At 42.5% G+C, this 24,355-nt stretch overlaps 1 protein-coding gene across 1 annotated transcript; it reads left to right on the top strand.

Moving 5' to 3' along the window:
* Nucleotides 1–5,192: 5,192 nt before the first annotated feature.
* On the top strand, nt 5,193–7,858 carry RASSF10 (Ras association domain family member 10). The gene has a single exon (XM_025358030.1). The coding sequence runs from the start codon at nt 5,340–5,342 to the stop codon at nt 6,867–6,869; it is 1,530 nt and encodes a 509-aa protein (XP_025213815.1). The 5' UTR covers nt 5,193–5,339; the 3' UTR covers nt 6,870–7,858.
* Nucleotides 7,859–24,355: the final 16,497 nt, after the last annotated feature.

Genomic DNA, 24,355 nt, shown 5'->3' with positions numbered 1-24,355 from the left:
GGCCTAAGCTAAGGCAATGCATGCATTCATTAATTAATTCACTCTACGAATACTTATTGTCTACTGTGTGAGAATTGATGTCTCAGGTACTGGAGGTTAAGTAGGAAAAAAAGCACGCAAAACCCTCTGCCCTCACAGAACTTCAACATTCTGTGGGGAAAGGAGGTGGATGGTGATGAACAAGGGTGATCCTCAAGTTTCAGGTCTTGCTTGGTGAATGATGGGACCATTTTCTGAAATAGACATTCCAAGAGGCAGAACAGGCTTGGGGAGAAATGATTGGTTCAACTTTATCTATTTCGCAAAGGTTTGGATGTTTGGCGGATACTCAAGTGGAACTACCCAGCAAGCTGTTGGATATGCATATTTGGAGAATTCTGGAATAGATGTGGAAGCCATGGCATATCAATTGTATAAAATTCCTGGGAGTGAATGAGATAACCCTGGGAGGATGTATGGAAGCAAGAGTCACAACTCAAATGATTACAGGACTCAGGTGAGTCATGAATATATGTGAATTGGGACATATGTTAAATAGAGTGTTGTTTTTGTGGCTAAACAGAAAGAGTATATTCTGTCTCAGGCAGCAAGATTTGGCTGGTAGGCCACCAGTTTGCAATTCCTATACTTTTGGAACTTCTTTCTATGCTTCTTGTCTTACTTTTCAAATAAATATTTTTATGGTAGGCAGCTAGCCGTTCATGATAACCCATTTCCTCTTCTGAGGCACTCATTGCAGTTTCTAGCTTCCTTGCCATTACCAGTGGCCATGACTGGGTTCTAGTCAATGGGATATGAGCTCAATTTCCAGCCAATGCCTTGAAGAAGAGGGTGTGACCCTCCATACTCTCTCCTCTTCCTCTGGCTCTATGTACATGATGATGAAGTCTAGAGGATTTTGGAGTCACGAGATGGAAGGAACCAGGGTTTCTGTATCTTTATCTGGAATAAGGTCACCTCCCAACCAGGACATCTTCTTTTGACTATTATCTGAGTGAAAAATAAACCTTTGTTACTTTTGAGCCACTATACACATTTGGCCCTGTTTGTTACTACAGCCTAGCCTAACTTAAGAAATCCATTGCTAAACCACACTAATCCTGGCTGTGACATCTCTAAGGTCAGGGACCATGTCTGTCCAGTTATTTCACGGATCCTCAACACATAGCCCAGGACATAGCATGCAGTAGGTACTTAATACAATTTCTTGACAATGCTAGCTGGGTTTTATTGAGCATGTTTTATGTGCCAGACACTGTGCTAGATCTTTTATATATTGTGCATTATTTCATTTCATGTAATGACAACTCTATAAGGAAGGTTCCACTATTATACTTTGTTCCTGGTGAGAAGACTGAGGGTTGGAAAGCTTATAGCTGGTATTTGAAATGAGGCAGGGTAACTCCAAAACACACACTCTGAAACACTGGTACATGACCACATGCATACTCATTTTAGCATTTTAACTAATGTATCTTCTCCCACCAAGAATGCTCTCAACCCCTCCTCCGCATTTGTTGGAGCCTGCCTTCTGCATCCTTCCTAGCACCCATACAATCACTCTATCCTTTAATTAGTCCGACACAAATTTCATATATATCATTACTACAACAGGGATTCCATGTATTTGTCTGCTTCTAGAAAGAAGTTATCTTGAGGGTAGCACAATATCTTAGACATTATTTATCTGGGTGTTCCTTAAAACATAGGAGAAGATGGAGAACCTGCCATGTGCCAGGCACCCTAGGCACTAAGGACTAAACTGTAAATAGGACAATCTTTTTTCTTTTGAAAAGCTCTATTCTTGTGGGAGTAAACAGACATAAAAAACGCATCACAGCACAATGTAATCTCTGCATTAATAGACGCAGAAGAAGAGCGGGGAACCAGTTCTTTCTGGAGGAGGAAAGAAAGGACTCCCAGAGCAGGTGACCTGTATCTGAGCTTCTGAAGAGTGAGTAGAAGTTCTCCAGTTGTTTAAGAGGAATCTTAATTGTGGGAAAAGCATGTACAAAAGTGTGGATACATTAAGATGCAGGAGTTCTTCTGGATGGATGAGGTGTTGGCTTCCTAAAATGTAGGATTCCTTCATTGATTCATCAATGTATTCGACAGCTACTGAGTAAACCTAGAATGTGGTAGGGATTGCACTAAATGTAAAGGATTCAAAAGTGAGCAAAACAGATATATGATCCCTACCCTTGTGGAGCTTAGAATCCAGCAGGGATGGCAGTTGACTACAAAGCTCTAGCAATCCTATGTGAGAGGAAAGGAAGAAGGGATAGCCCACATGTAAGTGAGAAGTTGGAGAAGTGGGCTGGTCCAGATTGCAAGAGACCTTTGACGCCATTCTAGGGAGAAAGAAATCCTTTCTCTAGGGAGAAAGAAATCAATCTATCACCACATCCTGCCTCTCCCACCTCCTTGATAGCTGTCAATTGTGTCCAGTCTTCTCACCCCCACTATTCTCAGCATAGGTCATCATCTCTTCCTCAAATGAATGTGATAGTCTTCTAAAAGGCTTTCTTGCCTCTCACCCCCCACCCCCACCCATTGTCCTCAATGCAAACAGACTGATCTTTAAAAAATCAAAATCTGTTGATATTATGCCCTATGGTAGGCAGAATTCTAAGACAGCCCCATAATCTCCATCTCCCTGGGGGCGACTTTGGTGATTATATTACAGTACACAGCAAAAGGGGTTTCTCAGATATAGTTAAGGTTATTAATCAGTCAACCTTAAGACAGAGAAATTATCCAGGTGGGTTTGACTAATCAAGCACTTTAAAAGCAGAGAGTTTTCTCTAGCTAGTGGCAGAAGAGGATGGTAGATTGATTAAAAGCAAAGGAGGACTGGATGGATTTGACATGTGGTTGCTGACTTTTAAGTTGCAGGGAGGGGGGTGGATATCCTATAGAAAGGATCTGAGAGAGTCCTGTAGGAGCTGAGAGTGACCCTGGAGGACAGCCAACAGGAGAATGGGGACCTCAGACCTACAACTGAGAGGAACCAGATCATGCAAACAACCTGAATGGATTTGGAAGTGGGTATTCCCCCAGAGCCTTCAGACAGGAACTTGAACCAGCCTATACCTTGCCTTTTGCCTGGGACATCCTGAGCAAAGTATGCAGCAGCCATGCCAACTTGGACTTGTGATCTACAGAACAGTAAAGTAATAGATGGGTGTTGTTTTAAGTCACTAAGTTTGTGATAATTTGTTACACAGCAATAGAAAACTAATATACCTCCCAGCTTTCCAATCCCCCAATAAAACTATTGGAGATTTACCAGGCCCAGGCAGTTAATCCTTACACCAGTTCTATTAGGGAGGTATTTTTTTATTATCAACATTTCACAGATAAGAAAACTGAAGCTCAGAGAGATTAATACTTTTCCTAAGGTTATAGAGCTAGTAAGTGCTGCTGAGATTTTTTTTTTTTTTTTTTTTTTTTTGAGACGTTCTGACTCCAGATTTGCACCCTATGGGTTCTCACTGTCTTTATGACAAATCCAAATACATAAGCATGGAATTAAAGGCCCTTCCTGATCCTGTTCCTGTTCAGTCATTCAACCTCAATTTTAGACACTCCTCTCAAATTCCTGACAGCCCCAGTAACTAACACACTCTTGATTCCTGACTGCACTACAATTCCTTCTAGAATACTGCTTGTCCCTCCCCTCCATCTACTTTCCTTTTGGCAGACTCTAATGGTCCTTTGGGTCTTGCTTAAGACACCTCCTCTGGGGGAAAGCCTTCCTTGCCCCTCCAAGATGGGTTGGATGCCACTCCAGGTTCCCCCAAAACCTCATGCTCTCCCTTATCAGAGGACACAAGACATTGTGTTGGAAATGTTTACTTGGCTGTGCTCTCCCACTAAATTGTGAACTCCTTGCAAGCCAGAACTGGCGATTCATTCATTGTCAAAGCCCTAGCGATAGGACCTGGAGCACAGTAGGTACTCAATAAATATTTGCTGAGTGAATCATTGAATGAACAAAAGTGCTTTAGCCAAGAGGCAATGGGGAGCCATCCAAGGTCTTGAAGAAAGGGAGTGAGCTTATTATTAGACCTGTGCTCACAAGGACAAGCTAAGTGCAAGGCTTGCACGCAATAGACTATCCTCATCAGCAGTTAAGGATGAAACAAGTTCACTTGCATTGTGGCCTTGGGTTTCTTGCGCTGTAAAGCTTGGCTGTTATCTCTTCTGAACCACGTCTGAATATTAGAAAATGCCAGAAGCCTTCACGGTTTCCCCTTATGGATGTGGAAAGCATAAAAATAGCTTGTGACTCGGGTCTGGGCCCTGAACTCCAACTAGAATGAGAAGCCCCTCTCCCAAGAAGGCTGTGGGAAGCTGAGGTGAAGATGACGTGGAGACCCACTTACGTGACACTACAGAAAACCGGCAGCCGCCTCTGAACGTCTCTCCCCCTCCAGCCCAGACCGTTCCATGCCTGCACTTGCTCCCGGAGCACATTGCTGAATCTTGTTCTCCTTAGATATGCAAATACTGCTTCCTGTCGAGGAAGACTGGGAGGCCTTCCGCGTTAGAGGCAGCTCTTCATAGCGCTAGCTGGACGTGGAATGTGATTAGAGCGTCTCCATTGGAGACCGCTGAGTGCCTCGGTTTCCCTGTCTGTGCAAAGTGCACTCCCCAGGCACCGCTGCCTTGAGGGACCAGGAAATGCGTCTGGAGGCGCCAGGAAAGATGAGAAGATAAAAGTCAAGATGCGTCCGGCTAGCTATAGACACAAGGAGAAGAGCCAGTAGGCCAAGGGAGACGCACAGCTGATCCGTGACGAGGCGCGGGCTCCACTCCCTGAAGTGGAGGGGCCCTTGAATCTTCCCTTGCGTAGGCGCGCGGCAGAGCAGCGATTTGGCGAAAAAGGCCCAGACTCAGGATGCCCGCAACGCGAGCGAGGGGCGGACGGGGCGCACGCCGCGCGGCAAGGCTGCAAGGGGCGGGCCTGGGCCCTGAGCCTCCTGTACTTCCAGCCACAGCTCTGGGCGCTGGGGGCGGGAAGGGGTGGAGCCACGTGGGGAGGAGCAAAACCCGGAGGTCCCGGGCACCTTGGGTAGAGCCAGAGCGGCGGGAGCCGGTCCCGGGCGCGTTGCCCCGGGAGCGCCCGTCGTCCGGGCAGAGCGCAGCCGCAACCGCGACCACAGCCGCAGTCGCTTTCCAGCCTGCCTTCGGTGCGCAGTGGGGAAGCAGGGCTAGTGCAGCCGCAGGAGGGGGCACGGGCTCCTCTCCCATCCCAGAGCTACTGGGCTGCCCTTGCTGTCCTTTCTGCCCCAGCAGAGCCCGGCCGGACCTGCCACCTGCGCCCTGGTTGCGCCATGGATCCTTCGGAAAAGAAGATATCGGTGTGGATCTGCCAGGAAGAGAAGCTGGTGTCCGGTCTCTCCCGCCGCACTACTTGCTCGGACGTTGTGCGAGTGCTTTTGGAGGACGGCTGCCGGCGGCGACGGAGACAGCGGCGGAGCCGGCGGCGGGGGTCGGCCGGCGACCCGCCTGGCCCGGGAGAGCTTCCCGAACCTCCAGACGAGGACGACGAGGACGACGACGAGGCGCTGCCGCAGGGCATGCTGTGTGGGCCCCCGCAGTGCTATTGCATCGTGGAGAAGTGGCGCGGCTTTGAGCGCATCCTCCCTAACAAGACTCGCATCTTGCGCCTCTGGGCTGCCTGGGGCGAAGAGCAAGAGAATGTGCGCTTCGTGCTAGTGCGCAGCGAGGCATCGCTGCCTAACGCCGGCCCCCGCAGCGCCGAGGCGCGCGTAGTGCTCAGCCGAGAGCGCCCCTGTCCGGCCCGCGGGGCCCCCACGCGGCCCAGCCTGGCCATGACCCAGGAGAAACAGCGGCGAGTGGTGCGCAAGGCCTTTCGCAAACTGGCCAAGCTCAACCGGCGGCGCCAGCAGCAGCCACCGTCGTCCTGTTCGTCCACTTCGTCGTCCACTGCCTCGTCCTGCTCTTCGTCGCCGCGGGCCCACGAGAGCGCGTCAGTGGAGCGCATGGAGACGCTGGTGCATCTGGTGCTCTCCCAGGACCACACCATTCGCCAGCAGGTGCAGCGGCTCCACGAGCTGGACCGCGAGATCGACCGCTACGAGGCCAAGGTGCACCTGGACCGCATGCGGCGTCACGGGGTCAACTACGTGCAGGACACTTACTTGGTTGGGGCAGGCATCGAGCTCGACGGGTCCAGCCCAGGAGAGGAGCCAGAAGAGGTGGCGGCGGAGGCAGAGGCGGCGGCGGCGGCGGCGCCGCCCCCTCTAGACGGCGAGGCGCAGGCGGCGGCGCTGGAGGAGCTGGCCCGGCGCTGCGACGACTTACTGAGGCTTCAGGAGCAACGGGTTCAGCAGGAGGAGTTGCTGGAGCGCCTTTCAGCCGAGATTCAGGAGGAACTCAACCAGAGGTGGATGCGGCGGCGCCAGGAGGAGCTGGCGGCGCGGGAGGAGCCCCCGGAGCCCGATGGCGGCCCCGAGGGCGAGCTGCTGCTGGAGCAGGAACGGGTCAGGACGCAGCTCAGTACTAGCCTTTACATCGGGCTCCGGCTCAACACGGACCTGGAGGCCGTCAAGTCGGACTTGGATTACAGCCAGCAGCAATGGGACAGCAAGGAGCGCGAGCTACAAGGCCTTCTGCAAACTTTGCACACTTTGGAGCTGACAGTGGCGCCGGATGGGGCTCCTGGCTCCGGCGGTCCCTCGCGGGAACCCGGGCCTCAAGCCTGCGCCGACATGTGGGTGGACCAGGCCCGTGGACTGGCCAAGAGCGGTCCTGGCAACGACGAAGACTCGGATACGGGGCTGAGCTCTATGCATAGCCAAGACTCGGACTCCGTGCCTATGTGCGAATCTCTTGTCTAGGGGTAGCGGGGGAGAGGGGGAAACAGGGATCTCTTTTTTCTTGCAGAATGCAGTGGGCCGGCCGGCTCAGGGACTTGAAACCAGGCTGTTGGGCCGGGGGAGGGCTTAGGACGCCTGCCCAGCCTCGCGCTCATCTGGCTCCGGGGTGAGTGCGGAGGAGGGTGGGGGAAGAAGAAGTAGGGTCCCCAGTACAAGTTCTTTAAAGAGAGGGAAGGAGGGAGGAGGCGAGAACCACCTATGTTGGAAAACAAACACCCCAAGGAAATTGACGTGGTCCGAGCCCATTTTCAAAGTAAGGAAGTATTATGGAGATTCACTACTCTTCTGTATGGGAAGGACTGATGGCAGCTAGAACTTTAGTGTGTGGTATGAAGTGCTTTTAAAAGAAACACTTGGATGAAAAGGAAATTCCTTGAATGTTAATTGTGACTGTAAACGTGTTAAAACTAGCCAAAGAGGACACACTGGTGTCGGTCTCAGCCTTTCTTACATCTTTGATAAAACCCATAGGCACCAAAATCCTGGCTGTTTACATTTCTGCAGATTTGGGAATTACCCATCTGCTAAATCATTTGTCTTTTATTTTCTTTCAAAGGCTAAACTGTATCGAAGTCTAACTCTGTATTTCCTCCTAGTAAACAGAGTAGATGTTAAAAGGGAATTCTTTTCCCAAAATAACCTTTTATTATTACAAAAGCCAAACATAATCATTTGAGATATAAAATCCTGGCAAACATAATCCTGGTTAAAATTTAATCTGGGCCCTTTGGGGTCTGTCCCTGCAAAGGCAGGTGTGTTGTCCTTTAATTCATATTGCCACTTCATTGACTCAATCACTGTTATTTCAGAAAAAAATAAAAGGAAGTGGCAGAATTCAAGTTACGCACAACAAAACTTGCTGTTTAACAAGCACTCTTTGAAAGCAAAGGTATGTTAGTGTTCAGCTTTTAAATTGAGCTATGTGATTAAAACCAACCATGACCTCAACGGATTTTACCCAAACTTGTCTAACTTCAGTATCTTTTGTCAGAGATTAATTAGTTACTTGTTCAAACTCAGATAGAGTAAATATCAGGGTTTCCTAGATAAGGCCAGAAAAGAAAAAATAAAACAAAACAATCTCATAGTACTCCTTGGGTGAACAATTTGATTAACGATGGCACATAGCCATGGAAAAAAAGATAAAAAATGAGTTAAGAACTTGAATTACTCTTTTCTGGCACACGCCTATGCACATGCCAGGAGATGCAAGTACACCACCATCTCAGTAGCTGGCGACAGAAGTGGTGGGGACTCCATGTAATTGTTCCAGTTATTTCAATTAAAACTTATCAGTTGTAGCTAGTGGTTGGCCCTGCGGAAGGAGCCTGCTGGCCGATTTCCCTCTGCAGCTCAGTACTTCTGAGGAATGTGGGATCTAATCTGTCCTCAGGAGGTATTAACAATGGGGCCTGTGTGTGGTACCAGCATGGTGCAGAAGCCTCTTATCAACCTACTCTTGAGGGGCTGGCTCCAGTTTCAACACTACATGTGAAGATAACTTAAGAGGCCTTTGCTTTATACAGAAGTTCCTTCCCTTGCAGAGATTCTCTATCTGCTTGTTGCCAATGGGAGCCTGCCCTTCTGACCTCCTCAAACCACTGTTTGTGCTGTCTCCTTTTTAGAGACAGCACCCCCCACCCGCCCCTCACTGCCACCACCACTGCCCTGGTATTAAAACATGTGTGCCTGTTCGCAGATTTTCAAGTAAAAATGGGAATTTAAAGGCCATTTTCTTAATTGATGTTTTCAAAAGACATTAGCTGGCATAGCTATGGTTTTTTAGTTTCATCTGATGCAGGAAATGTCTATGCATTTGGTCTTGAACGTGATTAAAATGAGGAAGGGACTGAAAGAAACCCACCATCCCCAGACAATCATTTGATCCCATAAACACGAAACCTAATGACAGCTTTCGTTTTGAGGCAGAGGTAAAATCCTCATTAGAGTGTGACAAAATGCTACTTGTCTGAATGGTTTATGCTGACAATGGGCTGACCTGGTGGTTTTAAAATTATTGTGCTGTTTTTCCCTCTCAGGGTGGTAGGGGAGGTGATTCTTGGACGTTTATTAACTCAAAAAGAACGCAGAAGTTGGCAGAACAGGACTGCCTGGCAGAAAGGGGCTGTTTTCCTTTTCACTATTATTATTTTAAACTTTGATGGGCTGCTGACGTCAGCAAATATGCTTGACACCTGTAAAGCAAACAAGCCACATCACAAGGAGAAGGCCTGTGGGATTTTCTGGTGCCCTATTTCTAGAACCTTCCCTGTCTTGACCATTTGAAGGTGCTTCTTTAGTCAGCTGTTCAGACAGCTGTGAGGCTTTATTGATAACAAATGGCAGCCTAGTTGGCCCATTTTTTTTCTCTTATCCAGATCAATTATATTCCTAAAAGGCTGTCTTGGTGAGTAGAAGAAAGGAGTGTGTAGAACACGCTGGCGTGGGGGAGTGAGGAGGAAGGAGACAATAGTTCTTTTTACTAAGAGCTTTTGTAAGCCTGAGAAAGGTGAAATACAGTTATAAAAAGCACCAAAACAGTGCCTGTGCATAGGAAGTGCTTAATAAATGCTAAATACTTTAAATTTTCATTCACATTTATGGTCACCATGGCCCTAAGAAGGAGAATAAATGCATGACAGGGAATGTACCAATATCAGGATTTCAGGGCCCCTGGGAAAATTAACTCAGCTCCTATTCTCCAGTCCTAATGGAAATCCTGGGCAGAAACCAGCAAACTTAAGAAGGGTATGAAATGTAGGTCCCTTACCAGCCACCCCACCTTTTTTTTTTTTGGAATTGAGATAATTTATTGTATTTTTGATCTGAGTTATCCCAGTCTCAGCCATCTCTCAAACCAAAAGATTCCATATGGCATCTCTATGTTTGTTTATTTCCTTATAAAGTGTGTTTATTTTTTTCTGATTAGAAAAGTTGTGTACACTATAGTCCTTATGATGAACCTGAAAATAACATAAATAAAAAGGCAAGAAAAGTCACTCTAAATCTCTGTACCAAAAACCTGTCACTACCAAGATTAGTATATTTACTTCCAAACCTTTTGAATTGTGCAGATTTCATATTTGCTTCTGTATTTAAAAATATATAATTTTGATAAGATTGTATATACATGTTTATACTCAGGTTTTGACAGACTCCCTATAAACAGATCCACCCAAACTGGTGGATATACCATAGTTTACAGAACTGGGCATGTTATCAGTTTGTTTCTCATACTTTTTTTTATTGTTATAAAATAACACCATAATAAGTTTCTTTGTGCATGTATCTGTTTACCTAATTAGATTCCCACCCTCCCCACAATAACATAGGTTTCCAGAAAGAGAATTCCCAGGTCAGAGTACACACATTTAGAGGCTTGATACTTACTGCCAAATTGCTTTTCAAAAGATTTGTTCTAATTACAATCAGCTATGCATGAGCGTGCCTGTTTCACTACCGCTTAACTTTCATTAGGTATTATATTTTGTTGGGAAAATATTTTAATCAAAATTGACTAATTAATTCTTTGTTGCCTCAGGAAGCCAAAGCTGACAATCACTGACTTAAAATGTTCTTACAACAGCAGGGGTGGGCCGGTGGGCCAGAAGTGGTAGTCAAGAGGGTGTGGTGTTTTCTCTCCTTCCCATTTTGTTTTTTCCTTCTCTGAGTACTTGCTTAAGGTAATATTAATAGAATTTTATCTCATATCAAAATTGGTCAATGATCTGAGAACAGAAGGGACAGAAACTCTATATAAGCAGGACTAAGGAGATAACAAATTGAATCAGAGTTATAAAAAGAAAATATTCGTGATCTTTTTCATCTTGAGTCTAGCGGAAAAGGCTATTCTTAGATAGTGATGCCATAAAACATATTTGATTTTGTGCTTCTCCATGCCAACCTCTATCAAAAATTACATCAAAATAAACACATAAACCAAGTTGTTTATAAGGAATCTGTCATTAAGTTTAGATTTTTCTAGGAATTTCTTTCTACATATGATACACGCTTGAGGTTGTTCTTAATATCTTGAAAAGAGAAGATTTGATTATGACAATCTGTGAAATTTCCATTGTGAAAATGGGAAGACGGCTGTGTGCTAATCACACTCATATCTGGAAGGTGGTATCAACCATGGCCATGCTGGTGGGAGCTGTTCCTAGCACTTTTAACAGGCCTTGTTTCTGTTTGAGCCTCTGGGTACATAAGAATGAGGGAGGAGTTGAAGGAGGGAGTGCCAGGCTTTCCAAGGATCTTTGTGTGTGGCATTAGGTATGCACACCTGGCTCAGTGCATCTTTGGCCACATTGATCCCATTGTGCTCATGGAGACCTTGCATGGGTTGCTTTGAAGGCCTGCTGCCCCCCAGCCTCTCCCCTTCTCATCCATTCCCATGCAAATCTTTCCTGTTTCAGACACTTCTAGGATTTCCCATAGCTTTCAAGATAAAATCCACATTTCTTAGCAGGATTGAGAAGGTGTTGGTTTTCCAGCTCAAGATCCCTCTTTTGGGTCCAGCCTCCTCCACTTAAGACCACGGAATTGAGTTGATTCTATTTCTTCATTTCGGGCACACTATCATCCTCCTTTTTATGCATGTACCCTTTTCTATATTCACTTTACTTCATGTTCTCCTTCCTCTCCATTCCCACTCCCATTTCCCTCCTTGCTCTTATGATAGGCACCTATTCCAATGCATTAATCTACAACCTTCCAAACCATCTTATATATTCAAGGCTGCCATGTTGCACACTCTGCACTAGTCACACTCATACCTGGAGTGTAAGCAGCACACAGTGTACAACATGGCAGCTCCCATTCCCACTCCCTTTTCCCTCCTTGCTCTCATCATAGGCACCTATTCTGACATTAATCTACAACCCTCAGTAGTCAAGCCTGCCATATTGCATACCCTCAGGGGGCACCTTTCATGCTGTATTCTGGCATCTTTCCCCAGAGGGCACCATTTGCATGGAAAACTGTGTGAATTGTAACCCTGAGGCTGAGCAATGTGCCTGCACAGTTCATATGCTTGTGTATGTATATGTATCTTGACAGTAGACTGAAACTGTCTGTATGCTTGTGTTTAATATATATAACTTTATTGAGCTATAAAGTTATTATATTTCTTTCTTTTTCACATGACACTAAGTTTGTGCAAGCATTCTGCATTGGTATATACACATTTAGACCATTTTTTTTTTACCTGCATGGTATTCTGTCACTTTCTATCATTCCTTAGTGAGCGATATCTAGGTTGTCACCAATTCCTTGCTATCTCAAACAAGGTATCGATGAACACAGATAGAAATCAGTGGACATATGTGAGTGCTGAACTGCAAGATTACTCTGCCAAATTGCCATTACAGGTTAGCCTCTTACTAGGAGTGAAGATTTCCATATTCCCCACAAGCACTTGATATTGACCAACCTTCTATTTGCAAATCTGCTTTAATTTGCATTTCTTTAAAATCTAGTAAAGTTGAGCTTCATTTGCTTGTTATCTTTTAGGTTCCCTTTTGTTAATTGCCTATGTTGTTATTGACCATTTTTCCTTTGAGTTTCACTTTTCTGGCAGATTTTCAGAAGTTCCTTAAATATTCTGAACACTACTTTCTTTTAACCTTAGAGCAAGTGTAAATATCTTCTATCTGCCCTCCATCTTTAACTGTGTCCCTGGTGTCTGTTGTTGAAAATGTCTTTACTTTTAATGTAGTCAAATTTAGCATCCATCTCCGCTGTGACTTGTGGTTTGGGGTTCTTGTTTAAGTAATGTAGTCACAAAAATATGGTTCTATGTATTTTCTTCTACTAGCTTCATCCTCTCTCTCTCTCTTTTTCTCTCTGTCTCTCTCTCTGTCTCTCTCTCTCTGTCTCTCTCTCTGTCTCTTTGGTTCTTTCTTTCTCTATCCCTCCTTTCTTCCTTCTCCCTCATTTCTTCTTCACAGATGAAGTGAAATACTTCTGTGGAAATAATCTTTATCTCATCAAGTTTTACCCTAAAGAATAGTTTAAATCCTGATTATCCTGAAACATAGACTATATTTTTGTATTTTTGGTAAAGATAGGGTTTTGCCACGTTGGCCAGGCTGGTCTCGAACTCCTGGTCTCAAGGGATCTGCCTGCTTTGGCCTCTTACAGTGCTGGGATTATAGGCAGGAGCCACTGTGCCCAGCCTAACTTTCTCTTTTTTTTTTTGAGATGGAGTCTCGCTCTGTCGCCCAGGCTGGAGTGCAGTGGCGCGATCTCGGCTCACTGCAAGCTCCGCCTCCCGGGTTCATGCCATTCTCCTTCCTCAGCCTCCCGAGTAGCTGGGACTACAGGCACCCACCACTAATTTTGAGACGGAGTCTTGCTCTGTCGCCCAGGCTGGAGTGCAGTGGCCGGATCTGGGCTCACTACAAGCTCCGCCTCCCGGGTTTACGCCATTCTCCTGCCTCAGCCTCCCGAGTAGCTGGGACTACAGGCGCCCGCCACGTCGCCCGGCTAGTTTTTTGTATTTTTTAGTAGAGACGGGGTTTCACCGTGTTAGCCAGGATGGTCTGGATCTCCTGACCTCGTGATCCACCTGCCTCGGCCTCCCAGAGTGCTGGGATTACAGGCGTGAGCCACCGTGCCCAGTGCCAGCCCAAGTTTCTTACCTTATATTTTTATTTACCAGTGTTCCAAATAATGAGGTTGTCCACTAGCATTCTCCAAAGGTGACTAATAGTTTTTCTTGTTTGTTCATCTTTTTAAGGATAATTATAAAATTTTAAATTTGAAGTATTTCATTTGCTTCAAACCACTGTGGTTATTAATATTACTGTTGCTCCGTTTACCTATGTAACAAACTTGTACATCCTGCACAGGTTCCCTGGAACTTAAAATAAAAGTCAAAAAAAAAAATGCTGATGCTTAAATTGTCCCCTCTTTAGCTAGTGGGAGCCTTTTCTGGTCAGCTTCTGAATTCTTTTCACACAATTTTCATAGTCTTTGATAGTGTTCTTTGCTCTCTGGTAGGTCAAACTATTTCTGGCTCCTACTGTTCATTTTCTGTGCTGGTCCTGAAATCAACCATCATTACAAGGAGTCCTGATTCCTTTTAGTGGGAAATGATATTTAGAAGCCACAGTCTGGATGCTAGGGGTGCTCATTGCCACGAGGTTAGTGATTGCTTTTAGGACTTTTCAGTGTCAACGTGTAGAAAATATGGTTTTGTTTTCTTATTATTCTTTTGTTTGTTTGGCTTTTGTTTTCTATTATTTTTAAAATTGTGATGTAATATATATAACATAAAATTAATCATTTTAACAATTTTTAGGGCTGGGCATGGTGGCTCACACCTTCCCAGCACTTTGGGAAGCCAAGGAGGGCAGGTTGCTTGAGTTTGGGAGTTCAAGACCAGCCTAGGCAACATGGCAAAACCCTGTCTCTACTAAAAATACAAAAAATTAGCTGGGTGTGGTTGCGCATGCCTGTAGTCACAGCTACTTGGGAGGCTTAGGTGGGAGGATCGCTTGAGCCCAGGAGGCAGAGGTTGCAGTAACCTGAGATCATGCCACTGCACTCCAGCCCCGACAACAGAGTGAGACCTTGTCTTAAATTTTTTTTTTTTAATTTACAGTTCATTGGCATTAAGTACATTCACAGTGCTTTGCAATCATCACCACTATCAATTTCCAGAAATTTTTCATAATCTCAAATGGAAACTCTGTATCCATTAAACAATAACTTCTTTCCTTCTCCCAGCCCCTGGTGACCTGTATTATCTTTGTGAAGAATGCCTATTTGAGCCATTTCACCATTTAGAATTGGGTTTTTGAGGGGAATGGGAATTGTTGAGTTGGATTTCTTTGTTTATTTTGGATATTAATTACTTATCAGATATGTCATCTGCAAATATTTTCCCCCATTCCATTGTTTGCCATTACTGAGTGTCTCTATTCGTCTGTTTTCATGCTGCTGATAAAGGCATACCCCAAAACTGGGGAATTTATAAAGGAAAATTTAATTGACTTACAGTTCCACATGGCTGGGGAGCCCTCACAATCATGGCAAAAGAGCAAGGGATGTCTTACGTGACAGCAGGCAAGAAGAGAGCTTGTGCAGGGGAACTCCTCTATATAAAACCACCAGATCACATGAGACTTTTACTCACTATTATGAGAACAGCATGAGAAAGACCCACCCCTGTGATTCAATTACTTCCCACTAGGTTCCTCCCCTAACGTGTTGGAATTGTGGGAGCTACAATTCAAGATGGGATTTGGGTGGGGACACAACCAAACCATATCAGGGTCTTTGATGCACAAACAGTTTTAAAATTTTGATGAAGTCCAACTTATCTATATTCCCCTTGTTGTCTGTGCTTTTGGTGTCATATCCAAGAAATCCTTACCAAATCCAACATCATAAAACATTCTCCCTGGGTTTTCTTCCAAGCATTTTATGGTTTTAGCCCTTTTGTGTTTAGGTCTTTGATCCATTTTTAGTTAATTTTTGTAGATGGTATAAGGTAAGATTCCAACTTTATTCTTTTGCATATGGATATTTAGTTTTCCCAGAACCATTTGTTGAAATTATTATCCTTTCCCTATTAAATGGTCTTGGCACACTTGTCAAAAGTTAATTGACCACACATGCAAAGGTTTATTTCTGAGTTCTCCATTCTGTTCCATTTGTCTATACATCTTCCCTTAGTCTAGTTCCACACTGGTTTAATTGCTGTAGATTTGTAGTAAAATTTGAAATCAGGAAATGTGAGCTTTCTGTATTTTATCCTTCTTTTAAAAAATCATTTTGGCTATTTTTTGGAAGTACCATATGACTTTTAGGATGAATTTTTCTGTTTCTGCAAAAAAAAAAAAAAAAAAAAAAAAAAAGCCAGTGGAATTTTGATAGGGACTGCAGTGTGTCTTTAGATACCTTTGGATTGTATTGTCATATTAAGAACATTGTCTTCTAATGAGTGAACGTGAGATGTCTTTCCATTTATTTATGTCTTCTTTAATTGCTTTCAGCAATGTTTTATAGTTTTCAGTGTCCAAGTCTTTTGCCTCATTGTTAGAATTATCCCTAAGTATTTTATTTTATTCTTTTTGATGTTATATTAAATGGAATTTTAAAAACTTCTTTTATAGATTGTTCATTGTTGATGTATAGAAATGCAACTGATTTTTTTGCGTTGATTTTGCATCCTACAACCTTGCTGAATTTATTTGCTCACTTTTTTGTGTATGGAATCTTTAAAATTTTCTATGTACAAGATTATATCATTTGCAAATCTTGTATCAAGATTTTATAATTTCCCTTGTGATTTATTCTTTGATTTATTAGTTGTTTAAGCGTGTTTTATTTAATTTCCACATATTTGTGAATTTTCCAGTTTTCCTTCTGTTACTGATTTTTCACTCATTCCATTATGATCAGAAACGATATTTTGTATGATTTCAACTTCTTAAATTTATTAAGACTTGTTTGTGGCCTAACATATGATCGATCCTGGAGAATGTTCCATATGCACTTGAGAAAAATTTATATTCAACTTTAGTTGGGTGTAGTGCTCTGAATATATCTGTTAGGTGTAATTGGTTTATGGCATTGTTCAAGTTCGCTATTTCTTTATTTTTCTTCTGTCTTGTGTTCTATCTATTATTGAAAGTGGCATATTGAAGTTTATTTCAACTATTATTGGAGAACTATTTCTTTATTTGATTCTATCAATGTTTGCTTCATATATTTTGGGGCTCTGATTTTGGTGCATATAGGTTTATAATTGTTACGTTTTCTTGGTGAGTTTACCCCTTTATCAATAAACAGTGTTGGTCTTTATTTCTTGTAACAGTTTCTGACTAAAGGTTTATTTTGACTAATGTTAGTATAACTACCCCAAATCTCTTTTGGTTACTATTTGCATGAAACATCTTTTCCCATCTTTTCACTTTCAACCTACTTGTGTCTTTAGATTTAAAGTGAATTTCTATATTTTCTATTTGTTGTGACAGCATCTTCATACTTTCCTTTAGCTTTTAAGATATGGCTTTCTTTGTTCTTTGGACATCCCTAAAATAGCTGATTTAGTCTTGTTAGTAAGTTCTGCTTTGAGCTTCTTCATTGAAAGTTTCTATTGACTGCTTTTTTCCCCTGTGAACAGGCCATACTTTCTTATGTCTTTGCATGTCTCATAATTTTTTGTTGAAAACCAGACTTTTAAAATAACATAACATCGCAACTCTGGAAATCAGATCCTTCTCTTCCTAGGGTTTGTTGTTGGTGCTGTTTGTTTTTGTTGTTTTTTCTTTTTGTTATTTCTGTTTGTTTGTTTAGTAACTTTCTTGAACTAGTTTTCTAAAGTCTGTATCCTTGTCATACGACCACTGAAATCTCTGCTCAGATAGCCTAGTGGTCATTAATGATTGGACAGAGATTTTCTGAAATGCCTGGAACCAATAAGCCTCTCAGCCTTTACTGAGGGACTGTGTGTGTATGTGTATGAGTTGGGATATGTCTTCACTATTGAGGGGCTCAATTTACAACTCTGCTTTAGCTCTCACTTTCTACTTGCTTAGAGCCTAAAGGTCAGTCAGAGTGGGGAGCTTAGGACCTTCTCAGGTCTGTCCTGAGCATGTGCACATTCCTACACAGGTGAAACCTTCTAGATTTCTAGAAATGTTTTAGAGCTTTTCAAAGCCCCCATGGACTATTTCATTCACCAGCTTTTCCTTTTAACGAATTTGATCAGCTTCTTAGTTTTCCCAACTGCAATCACTGCTTCAAGCTGTTGTGATGTTAGATAATTGTTTGTAGTTGTTTTTGACAAATGTCCCCGGGGAAAAAGCTGTTTGCATTGTGTGAGATCTGAGTCAGGTCAAATAAATACCAGCCAGGGAACTGCCAGACAGGTCAAATATTGGCAAATCTCAGAACGGTACTTTCGCCAGCTCCTAACCCATTCACTCCTTCCAGTGGTTCCTGAGCTGTTGGTTTTCACTGTGATTGTGGGGCTGCTAATTTTCACTGTGACTGTGGGGTTGCTGATTTTCACGGTGAGTGTGGGGCTGTTGGTTTTCAAGGCTACTGTGGAGCTGAGGGCGGGGATGGAAAGAGGGCAAGTTAAAACACTAGAAACCATGTTGTTTTTACTAATATTCTGTCATTTTTCTTTATTAAATGCTCTTTGGATCCTTGTAAGCTATTGGTTAATTTGAAGAAACCGGGAAAAGTTGATTTTGACCATTTTTTTTGCCTGTATTCTTGTTGCTTTTATTGCCAAGTGGCTTTTTGGAGGTTCTTACTCTGCCACACTGACATAATTTGTCGAGATTGTTTTCTTCTTTGTTCCCTCTTTTATAGGATGCACAGAATTTTCTTTGGCTGACTCGAAAGTTGTACATTTAATTTTACTCTTCGTTTCTCCAGATTTACTACGAGCTATACTTATGCTTATTTTTCCTGACCAATCTATAAACTTATCAAATCTGTGTTTGCCTCACAAGACCCCTAACACACTACTCTCACTTCTCTGGTCTCTCTCTCTCTTTTCATTTTGGCATCATCTACAATTTTAGTTCTAGAAAATCTTATTTAACTAATAACCTTTCTCTGCCTATTTTACTGGGATTGAATTAAATGTATACATTATCTTGAGCAGAATTGGTATCTTTAGGATGCTGTATCATTTTATTCAAGAATAAGATAATACCGCAGTATAGCAAACCACCCCAAAATTCAGTGTGTCTTAAAATAACAATAATTTATTCTCACACATGCATCTGTATGAGGCAGCTGGGGCTTAGTTAATCTAGGTTAATTTCAGCTGAACTTGGCTACAGTCTGAGTTAGCTTTAGACCTGCTTCATGTATTTCTCATCCTCCTTGGACCAGAGGCATAGAATTTTCCTAAAGCTTCCTTGGAGTTGTTACAGAGGGGCCAGCCTAAACTCTTCTTTTTTCATCTGCTTCTGTGGGCCTTGGCTTTTTCAATCCAAGTGAATACACAAATATCACATGACGGCTATGGCCCAGGCCTAAGGTTTGGGCCTGCAAAAGCAGAGATAAGTGAAACAGACAGCATTCCATCAGTAAAAATACTCTCTAAGACACTGATAGTAGGATTTTAAATGGATTCAATATACTAGATTTATACTTTACAGTAACAGTTCTACTTTTAGGAATCTATAGAATATTTGCACAAGCAGTTAAGGATGTAAGTTAGTAATCTCTTTTACAGCAATTTTTAAAATAGTTAAATATGAGAAATCACCTCAATAGAAGACTAGTTATACAAGCTGTAATAATCATATTATTTTATGTTATATAGCTATTAAATAATGTGGATCTGCATTTCTGATGTAGAAGAACACCTATGATATGTTGTTAAATAAAAACAAGGAAGTAAGTGGAAAGAGTATAAACTCATTACTTATTTTTATAACTCTAAAAATCACATATTTCTTAGCTCTGACCACTGTTAAGTTCTGGAATCAATGACCACCAAGTAGTAATGAGCACCCTAGCACCTATACTGTGGCATTTAAATATGATTTTTCATTAATAGAGTAAGTGCCCTTTAAAATAATGACTGATTTCAAATACAGGGCAGGACATGAGTAAAATGGGTCTACTACAACTTATGTACTATAAAGCAAGAAAATGGTTAAAAGCTTTGTGGTTATGTCTAAAGAACTCAGGACCAACCTACCAGGCTCCCAATGGCTAAAGATGGGAAAAATTTAAATTTCAATGAGAATAAAACTGTAACGAATTTGTCAAAAATATAAAAATCCTGAGATTCACAATGATACTACAAAAAAGAAATTAACTCATTAACCAGCTTTAGAGATTGCTAGAACACCGAGTTGTTTTTCTAGAAATCAGTAATAAAGAGAACATTTATTCTATCTTTTCTGTACACACTGTGTTTCTACGTCATCAAACAGTTGATGAAGGGAAGTTCTTTACAAAAGAGTTTTAGCTAACAAACACAGAAGGAATAATTGCACTAGAAAAATACCCTTATGCAACTCCTAAAAACTTGATTCCTGATGGATGCTAAAGTGAGTGGATGTCAAGAAAAATTTATAGTGGATATATCAACTGTGACAAGATTGAAATCCAGGGATCATCCAGTCATGCTTGCCTCTTGTTATGATAAAATAGGAAGTACTCAGCCCTACCTATCAAATAGTGCACCCAAAATAATTGAATCTGAATTTAATCAAGAATCTAGTTCTATTGAGGAGATTACAGGAAGTTGGCAGACTAGAGAACACGTGGAATGATATTCTGAGTATGTAATCAACCAAATCCATATTGTGGGAAATTCTACAGAATTAAAACCTCATTTCTTTAGTAAATCAATTGCCTAAAAGAAGGAAGGGAGATGTAACTATTGTAACCACTATAGATGAAAAGAGACTTAAGAGACATATCAATCATATGAATTTTGTTAGGATGTTAATTCCAACAAACCTAAGGTAAGAGAAGAAATTCCCACACATTTTAAGGACAAAGAAAAGAAAGAACAGAATATTGTAAAAGATTATTGTTTTTAAATATGATAATGGTAAAATCTTCATATTTTTAAAATATTTTGCCTGTTAGAAATACATAGTAAAGTACTATGGTGAAATAATATGATGGCTGAGATTTGCCTGAGATGTTTCAGGAAAAGATTGGAGGTAGTAGAGAAAGGATAAATATTAATAAAACAAAATTGGAAAACTGTTGCTATTTGTTGAAGCTTGGTGATAGATACATGAGATTCATTATGCTCTTCTCTGCATTTATTTATTGGTTTGACAATTTCTATAATAAAAAGTGAAAAAACTAAAAGAGAAAGAGAAAATGAAAGTCAAGTTGTGGAACAATGTGTATAGCATGCATTAATTTTTTCTTTTTAAAAAACAAAATAGAACAAAGCACTGTTATACTATTATCTGTGGTTATCTTTGGGAAATGAGACTGGGGAATTATGTAGGAAGCTTCTATTTTTTATTTTATGAACTTTGATTTTGTTTGAATTTTTAAATAACATATAACTTAAGTAACTAAAAAAAAAAGAGAAAGAATAAATAAGATGTCATAAGTAAGGTATGAACAAAGTACTGTGGAAGCTTATTTCCTGTGTCGTGGCTGAACTTGGCTGCTGAGAGGGGGACCTGAGGTTGTGAAGCTGCAGGGCACACTTCAACTCAGTGGAGCAGCCTTCCGCGGACCCCATACCAACTCACCTGCTGTGCTGTGAGGTGGCCTCAGCGACGTGACCCATGCTGTCTGGGAAAGGCAGCGATCGCAGTTCATTGTGTGACAGCTAAGCAGGCTTTACAGTAGAGTGAGTCCACAATTAGCTGCCTAAGGCAATGCATTAGATCTGCTCACTGTGTGTTAAAATACAAATTTGTATCATTCTGAACAAATTGCTTAATGCCTGAGTAGACTATTTTGTTATAAAGATGTTACCAGTTATTCGTTTTTTAACCATGTCTTCCACATCAGTGAGTTTCCTGAGTTGGTCCAGATCTGGGAAGAGAGAACACTTGAAGGGCATAGAGGGCCGGGATGACTTTGGCATCAGTGGTTTAAACCGTGGTTCCTGCAGGGGCTGTGGAGATTTCCTAGGGGGCCCGCAAGTCCATAGCCATGCCAGGCATAATCTGAGCATCATAAACCATCCTTCACTTTCATGTACTGCTAGTTTGTGAATTTTCTGTAGACAGTATTGCGATGAGTTGAAATCCTTACTGAAATTGGAAGATTTTAGGATTTTCTGCATCAACTACCATGACATGGGGTGGGGAGTGTCTAGATTCTACACTATTTGATATTTGAAGGGGTCTTCATATGGTAAGAAAATAGGGACCTCTGGTGTGAATTATGAATTATTCTTAGACTGCTCTTCAGGGTTGGAAGTTTGGGTGCCCTTTCTGTTTGTTTATAACAACATCCTAGGCATATTTCTGCCATAATGTCCATTGAGACACCCGAGGCTTCTCCTTGCTCCCAGAGCACAGAAATCCATTACAGTTTTTATAACAGTGATGTATGATAGCTCAGTGTTATGTCTCCCCCACTAGTGGGGTGGGGTTGGAAATTTGGAGAGATGAGAATAGGGATTCATTTATTCAACGAACTCATGAAGCCACTGGCTGAGGACCTAGAGGCAGAGAGATGAACAAGATCCCTCACAGAGCTCGCTGAGTGACCATCACAGTACGATACGAGTAAGTTCTGTGGCTTTCCTGGGAAAACGAATGAGGCCTCTCACCCAGATTGTGGAGGCCAGGGATGGTGGGAACACATGACGGCTAAATTGAGATTTGAAAGACCAGTTGGAGTTTGCCAATGAAATGAGGGTGGGGGGAGCAATCTATATAGGAAAACCAGAAAGCGAAAAAGGGCAGAAGAAGAGATGGTACAAGCCAAGTTGAGAGGTGGACAGTGTGGGGTGGGAAGGCTAGAAAGCTTTGTTGGGGCCAGACCATGATGGGCCCCCATCAAGGTGACATGATGAAGACTTGGGGCTTTATTTCGAGACAAATGAGAAGACACTGGAAACTTAAAGGCAGAAACCCCAAGATGAGCCAATTTGCCTGCTTGCGTGACTTGGGCAACGGTGTGCGTGATGGCTTGTTGTGTGCAAAATGGAAGTGAAGACAGGTGTCAGGCAGCTGATTCCTGATGCAGGTAAGATCCAGGTGGAGGTCTGAATGAAGGCAATAAAGTGGTTGGGATGGAGAGATGAGGACAGGCTCATGGGATGCCACAGAGGAAGAATAGACTCAGCTTGGCACTGGTTTGGATGTGCAGAGGGAGGAGGAGGGAGGACTCAGATAATGACTGGGTTTCTGGCTTCAGAAACAGGTGGCCATTCACTGAGATAAGGAATACAGGAGGTGGAGTAGGTTTCGGGGAAGACAGTGCAGGAACTCAAACTCTCTTTGGGTGATATTTTATCTATTTTAGTATTTCTAAGAGATAGCTAGCTACCAGAATAATCAAGAAGGTGGATATCTTAAGCCACAGAGGAGCATATAAATCTTCCTGCATTTGGTTGCCAGGGGCAGTTTCTGAAACGTATATACCAGGGCAGATGCCTTAACCTAGGTAGCACAGGACCACACACTCTTTGGAAAAGCGACAATGAAGACAACCTTTGTGTTCTGAGGAAATGAATGCAGATTTATTTCCTGAGGGAAAAGTGTCATTTAGAGACAATATCGCTCAGTAGAATAGAAGATCAATGTGGCTAACATCAGCTTTTAGTAAGACCTAAAAATAATGCAACTGCTGGAAAAAGCTCTATGATTTGATGGAACGTTTAAGGTTTGACCCCAGTAGTTCAAATCCAGGCTTTCCCACTTACTAATTCTATGAAGTTAGTCAAATTATTTAACCAGAGAGGTTAAGAATAATAAGTGCCTAAAACAGTTGTTGTGACAACAGAGGTTAGTAAATTTTAGTGTTGCAAACATATTATATTGAACTGGGCAATGCCAAGTGCCGTGTCCCATTTGTCCATTCTTTCACTCATAGAGTCACAAACACCTACTACAAGTATCTACTAGGTGCCAGACACTCTGGCAGTCCCAGAGGACATCAAGTTTACTAAGACATGATCCTTCAGAGTCAAGCAAGGAAGAGAAAAGAAGAAAAGCAGGGAACCCAGGAATCAGGTGGTTAGAAGAGAGTTGAAAAGGACCTGAACTAGGGCATGGGAGAAACAGACATATAGGAGCTGTTTATGAGCTAGCCTCATTCACATGTCGTGATGAATCATTGATACAGGGTGAGAGAGGAGTAGCCTAGAATGAATTTCAGCCTTCCAGCTTGGGCATAGGGAAAGATATGGGTGGTAGCTCCTTGGATAGTGTGGAATTGGTCTTGGCCAGCAGTCGGGGTAAGAGGTAATGAAGTTACCTTGGAAGATATTGAATTGAGGCGTGTGTGTGTGGATGTTATCTGAAGACAGGACGGGGCAGCCATGGACAGGGATTTAGCTGCTCAAAGAAATGTGTAGAGTGGAAAGAGAAGAAGACTGAAGATGGGGCTCTGGAGAAGACTGATATTTAAATAGTAGATAAAAGGAGAGAAATACACAAAGACTAAGAAAGAACGGAGAAGCAGGAAAAGAAGGAAAAGGTAACATTATGAAAACGACCTTTGAGGGAGTAAGTTTCAAGACTAGGTGGCCACCTGACCTCATCAGGTTTGGCAATGTATAAATGTAACCTTGAAGAGGGTAGTGCGAGTAGATTGGTGGAAACCAAAGCCACATTCAGTGGCTTGAGGAGCAAGTGGGAAGTGGGAAGGTGGAGACAGCAAGGAGTAAGAACTCATTTGGGAGGTTTGGTATGATAGGGTAAAGATACGACTGTAGTTGTAAAAGGATGAAGGTCCAAGGAAGAATGACAGAAAAGGGGGAGGGAGATCCGAAACGAAGCTGAAGAAGCAGGTGGGAGGCA

Source organism: Theropithecus gelada, chromosome 14, assembly GCF_003255815.1.
Source record: "Theropithecus gelada isolate Dixy chromosome 14, Tgel_1.0, whole genome shotgun sequence".
Classification (NCBI taxonomy): domain Eukaryota; kingdom Metazoa; phylum Chordata; class Mammalia; order Primates; family Cercopithecidae; genus Theropithecus; species Theropithecus gelada.
This window is presented reverse-complemented; position numbering and strand designations above follow the sequence as displayed.